The sequence below is a fragment of the Denticeps clupeoides genome, chromosome 3 (assembly GCF_900700375.1).
Source record: "Denticeps clupeoides chromosome 3, fDenClu1.1, whole genome shotgun sequence".
NCBI classification, from domain to species: Eukaryota; Metazoa; Chordata; class Actinopteri; order Clupeiformes; family Denticipitidae; genus Denticeps; species Denticeps clupeoides.
In genome coordinates, this window is record NC_041709.1 from 6,380,693 (window position 1) to 6,388,797 (window position 8,105).

General features: G+C 43.7%; 1 protein-coding gene across 1 annotated transcript; it reads left to right on the top strand.

Moving 5' to 3' along the window:
- Positions 1-1,790: 1,790 nt before the first annotated feature.
- On the top strand, positions 1,791-7,413 carry isoc1 (isochorismatase domain containing 1). The gene is made up of 5 exons (XM_028974832.1): positions 1,791-2,110; positions 3,222-3,341; positions 4,939-5,142; positions 5,227-5,343; positions 5,430-7,413. Exons 1-5 carry the CDS (start codon positions 1,844-1,846, stop codon positions 5,574-5,576), a joined length of 855 nt encoding a protein of 284 aa, XP_028830665.1. The 5' UTR covers positions 1,791-1,843; the 3' UTR covers positions 5,577-7,413.
- The last annotated feature ends 692 nt before the right edge of the window (positions 7,414-8,105 follow it).

Here is an 8,105-nt window from a genome sequence, read left to right on the forward strand (position 1 = left end):
TGACAAACAATTTTACATTTGTACTGCTAAAGCTTGGCTGCATTCTTAAATTCAATGTTAACAGTAAAAAGAGGTGGACTCTCAACAACAGCTCAACAGCCATGAAAGCTGAGCAGCGTCTCTACTTCCTGCGGAGCCTGAGGAAGCCCATCACCCATCCTCACCACCTTGTACGGACTACTGAGAGCATTCTGACCAGCTGCATCACTGTCTGGTTTGGGAACTTTACCACATTGGACCTCAAGACCCTACAGCGGCTATTGAGGACAGCTGAGAACATTTACATTTACATTTACAGCATTTATCAGACGCCCTTATCCAGAGCGACTTACAATCAGTAGTTTCAGGGGACAGTCCCCCTGGAGCAACTTAGGGTTAAGTGTCTTTCTCAGGGACACAATGGTAGTAAGCGGGATTTGAACCTGGGTCTTCTGGTTCATAGGCGAGTGTGTTACCCACTAGGCTACTACCACCCAGTGGCCTGATCAGCTACAGACCCTAGAGTGGCTGGTCCTGGCTCAGCTTTGACCCCCGGTGAGCTCATCACTGGACTCACTTCAGTTTGCCTCACAACATGAGTCCTGGACTACCGCACCAACCGAGCACAGTATGTGGGAACTCAGGGCTGCGTGTCAGACTGTGGTCTGCAGTACAGGGGTCCCACAGGGAACTGGCACCGTTGTTCTTCACATTGTATCTACACTGTAGACTTCACTCACAACACCACCAACTGCTTCCTACAGAAGTTGGCCTCATGACGAATGGGGATGACAAGGAGTACAGAGAACTGACTTGGGACTTTGTGGAACTACCTCCAGGTCAACACTGGAAAGGGAGCTGGTGGTAGGCTGGTGGCAGGCACAAACATCCTCCCCTACAACCAGAGTCCGGACGTTGAAGCTGTGGGGAGCAACAGGTACATTCGTGTTCATCTGAACAATAAACTGCAATGGACTCATGACTCAGATTTTGGAGTGAAGGGCCCACTCTTCAAGACCTTTAGTGACTCATGCCAACTTCTATGGTGTGGTCTGCTGGGGAGGTAGCATCTCTGCTGGGGACAGAAAGAGAAAGAGAACAGGCTGATCCGGAGGGCGAGCCCTATTTCTAGGATGCCCTCTGGACCCAGTGGAGGTGGTGAGTGGTTGGAGAACGGTGGCTAAGCTATCAACCCTGCTGGACAACATCTCCCACCTCATGCAGGAGACCCTGACAGCACTGAGAGATTCACAAGGTCATACACTAACAAACCCCTGCATCCAATACACCATAGTGTTTTTGTGTCTTATGTGCAATATATGTATATATATATATATATATATATATATATATATACACACACACACACTCTGTACATATATACACATACATATATTCTATGTATACAGGCATTTAAAAAATAAGAATCATTTTATTTTTACAACTCACATCCACTGTTTTTTATGTTATACAGTCAGAATATTGTTTTATTTTGTTGCTCTTATCTTGTACTGTCCAATTTCTGCCATGACAATGTAAATTTCCCACTTGCATTGTGAAGGACTCTACACATCCCTCAGATGCTCTCTTCACCCTCCTGCCATCTATAAAAAGGTACCGAAGCAGTGTGTGTGTGTGTGTGTGTGTGTGTGTGTGTGTGTGTGTGTGTATATATATATATATATATATATGAATGACTGTGTGTGTGTGTGTGTGTGTGTATATATATATATATATGACTGTTGTACTTGCGGAAGATGACTGGGGGGAGCGGGCAACGTGAGGAGGTCACGTTCGAGGTCAGGGTTGAAAGGTCGCACTCGGCGGCGCGGCTCCGCCCGCCGGGACACTCGCTGGCTGCATCATGGCGGACGCGCACGGCAGCAGCAACAATCACGTCCCGGTCCTGCTCTCCTTCTCGGAGTTCTCCAGGCCGTCCTCCGTGGCCGCCGGCTCCGGCTACGAAGTGCTGATTCAGAAGTTCCTGTCGATTTACGGACAGCAGATCGACGTGCACCGCAAGTTCGTCATCCAGCTGTTCTCGGACGAATGGGGCCAGTTCATCGACCTGCCGAAGGGCTTCGCGATATCGGAGCGATGCAAACTGCGACTGGTGCCGCTGCAGATGGACGTAAGACGGCGCGATTTCCGTCGGCTTCTCGCCCCGCTCTGCGCATGACCGAGAAGTGTCGAGGTTGACGCGAAGGGACGCTGGCGTGTCGCTGTCACCTCGCGGTGGCAGATTAAACAAAATCCACCAGATTAAAAATCCACCAGAAAGTGTTATGGACGTGGCGGGATCTTATCTAAAATGGCCATTAGTAGCAATAACGTAATAGTATTATTATCATGTGCAAATCGAAGTTGTACAGCTAGGACTGCCTTAAAATGGCGAGCAGCGGTCATTTGTAATCTAACGAGATGGATCGTTTAATCCGGGGCAGCTTTGTAGGACATCTGCCCCGCCGTATTCACCATGCCAACAGCCACCGTGCGGCCGTGGTTTTATTTAAAACGATGTCACATGAGCGCATATGGTCCCGTGGTCGTGGTGAAACACACGGTGACTTGTAGACGGATCATTAATCAGATTCATTCCAGAGTCCAGCAGGCTACGTGAAGCCGTGGTACAAACCACAGGTTATAAACACTTTTTCTGTCCAGTTTCTGTAATAATCTGATTTGGTGCCAGGTAAATGTGCATTGAGACAAGCCAGCTGGCAGCGTACTTCATATACTTCCCTGTGGACGGTTATTACACGTGGTATTTACATGCAGTTCTGTGCTGTATTATTTAAAAAAAAAAAAAATTCAGGTTCATTGTGATCGTACCGTAATTATGCACTTCTGGCCCAAGAACATGGCTTAGCTAAATACAGAAATATAATGCGGATCGTTTTGATGCTCTGCATCAGGTGATTGTGACATTTCAGATATATTTCAGGGGGAGTGTGATAGAGGAGAATAGAAGACATTTATGGCATCCAGAACGACTTGCATTCAGTAGTTACAGGGACAGGGTTAGGGTTAAGTTGCTCTGGGACATAATAATAGTAAGTGGGATTTGAACCTGGGTCTTCTGGTTCATGGGTGAGTGTGTTACCCACTAGGCTACTACTAGGCATGATGTCTTTCTGAGGATAATACCATTTAGTGTTCTCTCAGATGAATTGTCATTAACATGTCAATTATTTTTAAGAATTCACCACGCTGTGTAACTTGCACCTTTTCTGTTGCTGCAGATAACGACACTGGGAAACCTGACCCCAGCGACGACTGTGTTTTTCTGCTGCGATATGCAGGAGAGGTTCCGGCCTGCCATCAAGTATTTTGGTGACATCATCAGTGTGGGACAGAGGCTGGTAAGGTTAAGATCTCATCCCATACGTGATGCCCCGAGATTATAAATGCCCTTTTGGCATAGTCATTTCCCACCGGACTACTAAATCAATAAACCCCAGACACACCCACACTATACAATAAACCACTGAAATATCGATTCATAGACTATCTCGTGTTCATTAATAAACAATTTTTTGAATCATCAATGAATTAAAACGAGCTGACACATGATGAAAGTGGTTGTGATACACGGCACACGGTGACACAACGAAATGTGTCCTCTGTTTTTAATCACCACCCTGAGTGAGCAGTGGGCAGCCATGACAGGCGCCCGGGGAGCAGTGTGTGGGGACGGTGCTTTGCTCGGTGGCACCACAGTGGATCGGGATTCAAACCGGCAACGTTCTGATTGCGGGGCCGCTTTCTTAACCGCCTGGCCACCACTGTCACTACATGGTGCATAAGATGCACCTTTTCCAATTCATTCATCCAGAGCTGTGTAGCTTTTGGAGACATCAAATTGCCAATCTAAACTCCTCTGGTACTTTGCACTGCTCGCCTGACAACTACTTTGTACATTAACAATCAGACAGCGTCACCTAGTGGTGTGCAGAAGACTAATACGGCTCACAACTACTTTGACTTATAAAGGGAGCTGGTTGGATGCTGGCTGTGTTTTCTATTTGTGTATTCATGTCATTCCTGAAGACCGTGGCATTAGCACACTGGGAAAATCTGGTCCATTCTCCCCAGGCCCGTGCTTTAATCATGCCGACGTTAAATGTAGACTATTGGGATAGCAGGCTGTCTTGTCTCAAATATCCCACATTTTAGAAGCGCTGATTCCTCAAAGCTCCTTTCTGGTTTTATGACTTTTCACCTTCTATTGTGTGGTTCTGAGGTTCAGGGGGTTTAAAATGAGATTTCCAGATTTCCGGTGTGTCTGTGTAGGAAAACAGCCTCACCTCCACACGATCTCTGTGTAACACTGTCCAGACCCAGCCTGTCTAATATTCATGTGGCCCTTTGTCTTTGTTCGAAAGGATGGCGGCCAGACGAGGATATTGCCACTTAATCAGAGCGGAATGTCAAACCAGTCCAGGCTCGCGCTGCCGTTCTCCCCTCATTAATTAAGTATGCGAGGTGAGCCGGTCCGCCCCAAAAGCCAGCTATACCTGAGAATAATAGAGGAACGTGAGCCAGAGCTGGACCTGCTGAATTGAAGGGGCCTGTTTTATAGCCTCCAGCTATAACAGGGAGATTGTCTCTGGTTTCCTTTTCCAGTTTCCCCACTTTGACTTGTATTTAGCTGGCGTGGAAAGGGGGAGAAAAGGAACGGATGAGAAGTGTTCAAGTACCGTTCACTCTCTGATCCCTCTTGTCAAGTGACATTGGGACTGTGAAGTATTGAGGTCAAATACAAAGATTTATACATTTTCAAGATTTGACCTCAAAAATATTTTACACTATTTACACTGATAAATGCTGTAAATGTAAAGATTCCTGTCAGTGAATTACAGTGATTATATGTAATATAGTAAAATTAATGTAAAACAAAATTCATCATTTAAAATGAATTTTTATCTTTTTATTATTTTTTGCCTCCTCTTTACCCAGCTGCAGGGGGCGCGCATCTTGGGCATCCCCATCATTGTGTCTGAACAGTATCCGAAAGGTCTGGGTGCTACAGTGCAGGAGATGGACCTGACCGGGGTCAAGCTGGTCTTCCCCAAGACAAAGTTCTCCATGGTCCTCCCTGAGGTGGAGGCAGCACTGGCGGAGATCCATGGGGTTCGGAGCATTGTGCTGTTTGGGGTTGAGGTAAATGATAATAATAAAAACGTTTTGTGACTTGCAGGTATTGTGCAGTAACATTCAACTTCTGATGTGACTTCCATTGGCCAGACCCATGTGTGTATACAGCAGACCGCTCTGGATTTGATTGGCAGAGGTTTCGAAGTGCACATAGTTGCTGACGCCACTTCATCTCGCAGCATGATGGACAGGATGTTTGCACTGGAGGTAAGAAAGCTGCCGTGTGACAAAGAATCGTTCTTATCGCTGTTCGTGCTCTATAGTGCTGCAACCTTCTCCCTTTCCTCCTTCAGCGACTGGCGCGCACCGGAATCACCATAACAACGAGTGAATCTGTGCTGCTGCAGCTCGTGGCAGACAAAGACCATCCCAAGTTCAAAGAGGTCCAGAACATCATCAAAGCCAGCGCTCCTGAATCCGGCTTGCTTTCGAAGGTGTGAGGGCGGGGCCACAGGGCATCCTTATTTGTCCGGTGACGGTAGGGGACGGACGAATGTGTCGATCATACTGGTGGCACAAACTGCATCCCCTAGGTCATAGTCACAATCTTTGCTGAAATGTTTGTGTACTTTGTTTTGGTTTGTTTGGGCTAAATTAGACTTTATGGATGAAATGAAAATGAACAATCGTAAAAATATCTGTGGATTTTCTCCTGTCAGTTTAGATTGATTGATTGATTGATTGGTTTTCAGTTTTTATTGTTTGTATTTTGCTTAGCTTTATGATTTCACTGTTACAGCTTTAAATTGTGTTACGCTCTGTGTTTGAAAGTCCATGTTCATTAGCTTTCTCCTTTGGTTTTGTCCTGAAGACCTAGACTACCTCTCATATTTTCTATTTTAATGCTGAACTGTTTCATTCTGTGAACTGAATGTCTATAATTCATGGACATGAACTCAAAGATGATTGGATATTGGTTTTGAAAATTGTAGGATTGGATGGTGGATCTCAAAATTCAAAATTTTGGCAGGCCTTTACAAGTTTAATAGCTAAAGTTCTTTATCTAATTTGAGGTTCTATTAGGTATGGAGTTGCCATGGTGCAGGATGATTGGAAGTAGGAAACCTAAAGGTTTTGTTGAATGAATGTTACTAAATGGAAACTTGAGTTTCTTTCTCACCAAACTTCTGTCAGGTCTAGATCTGCAACGATGTGATAAAATCAGTTTTAAGGATGGAAGAACTTTTAATAGTGTAAATATTGGGTAACATTAACCTAAATTCAACACCCAGTAGACAGTGCCTGGCATGTTGACGGTGGCATGCAGCTTCTTTTAGCTTGAATGCTACACACATTAAAAAGGACAACCCATACAAAGCGCCAGCAAAACCATGGAAAGACATTCAAATGACTGCTGACCCAGTCCAAACCCCAAAACCTGCCCATTATGTGTAAACCAGGCTTCTTAAGATCTGACCCTCAGATCCAAATCCAGTTCTGAGTGTCCACAGTGTCTGCAGACAGCTGATGGAAAAGTTGAAGGTGATCAGAACTTGGTCCACAAAGATCACGACTTGAAGAGTCCTGGAGCAGATTGACTTAAACAGTGATCTTCCATGATCTGTGGAGTGTAAATATTACTCTATAGAAGAGTGGGGTATAACTCTAAAATCTCTGTTTACCTCATTGATGTAAGTAATGTCCTTAAAAAATATTTAAAGAATTCCAACATGCATGCATGCATTTATTAGTTTGAGAAATATTAAATATTTCTCATGTAATATGTTCATCACAAATATATTACATGAAAATATGAATAAAATTGATGATTCTTCCAGATCTGATATTAAGTTCTGAAACAAGGTCTCGAGTTCAGTCTTTAAAACATGAAATTTGGTGAGAAATATTTCACATTTAGTAGCTACTATTAAAATTAGAGCTTTGTTCATAAATATGTCTTTCTTTACTCTCATATAGTGAAAGCGCACCTTTAACCTCACTTCCACGGTGTTGATACAGCAGCCCCCCTAGTAGAAATATGTCTTACTTGGTGGGTTACTGTGTGTCTGATATGCTTTGCAGCTGCCATATGTTGGTGTTGCTTGTTTTTTTTTTGTGTGTGTGTGTGTGTGTGTGTGTACTGATGTTTAAATGTTTAAAACAGCCTCTCCGATTGTCAATGTTGCATTTCACTTCTGTGCCTATTTATGAACTCTCTATGCTGATTCTACTTGCACCTCTGAAAGATCCTGCTCTGTTGTGATGATATTGGATTGTGTGCTGGTTTTAATCTTTTTGTAACTATTGACAAATAAATGTTTATATGCCGTAAATGGAGCTTGAGTCCTCTGCCTGTCTTTTGATTTTTTTTTTCAGGTGATTATGGCAGGTGTCCTACTTTTGTAAAACTTTAAATTTATGAATATGTTTTAGTTGATGCCAGTCCAAAGTGATGTCTACATTCCCCAAGTTAAATGTTTTTCTTGGATTGAACCGTCGCGTGTCCGGTGCAGCACAAGGCTCGTAATGTGTTATTTATTATACTTGTACCTAACTGCAGTTTGGGCTTTCCTTTTTTTTTTTTTTTTTTTTTTTGGAGGAAACAGAACAGACAAGAAATCTGAGATTTCAGCATGGACTGTTACAGTGGACATGAATAGAGAATATAGTGTTTCCTTTCCTTCATAACATCTAGCTACCCAATAAAACAAATGTGTTACAATGAGACTAATTCACTACGAATTAGCTATAACCCTGCAAATAAGTCGAGTTACCATGTTCCAATTCCATAAATATTCAGGGGGCAGTAGTTTTTACATTTTTCCTGATGAGGGCACCAGTGTTCCAGTATTTTCCTCACAACTCCAACTCACTCAATTATGTTATAAATACTTCACACCTTAATAAAAGTGCATTGAACAGGACTAGGGTCTACTGCACGTGTGTAAAACAGATGGAATGAACGTTAGCATTGCGTGGACCACTGGACATTGCTGGTGTGTAGCCTTTCTGCCTCTCCAAATCAGAGA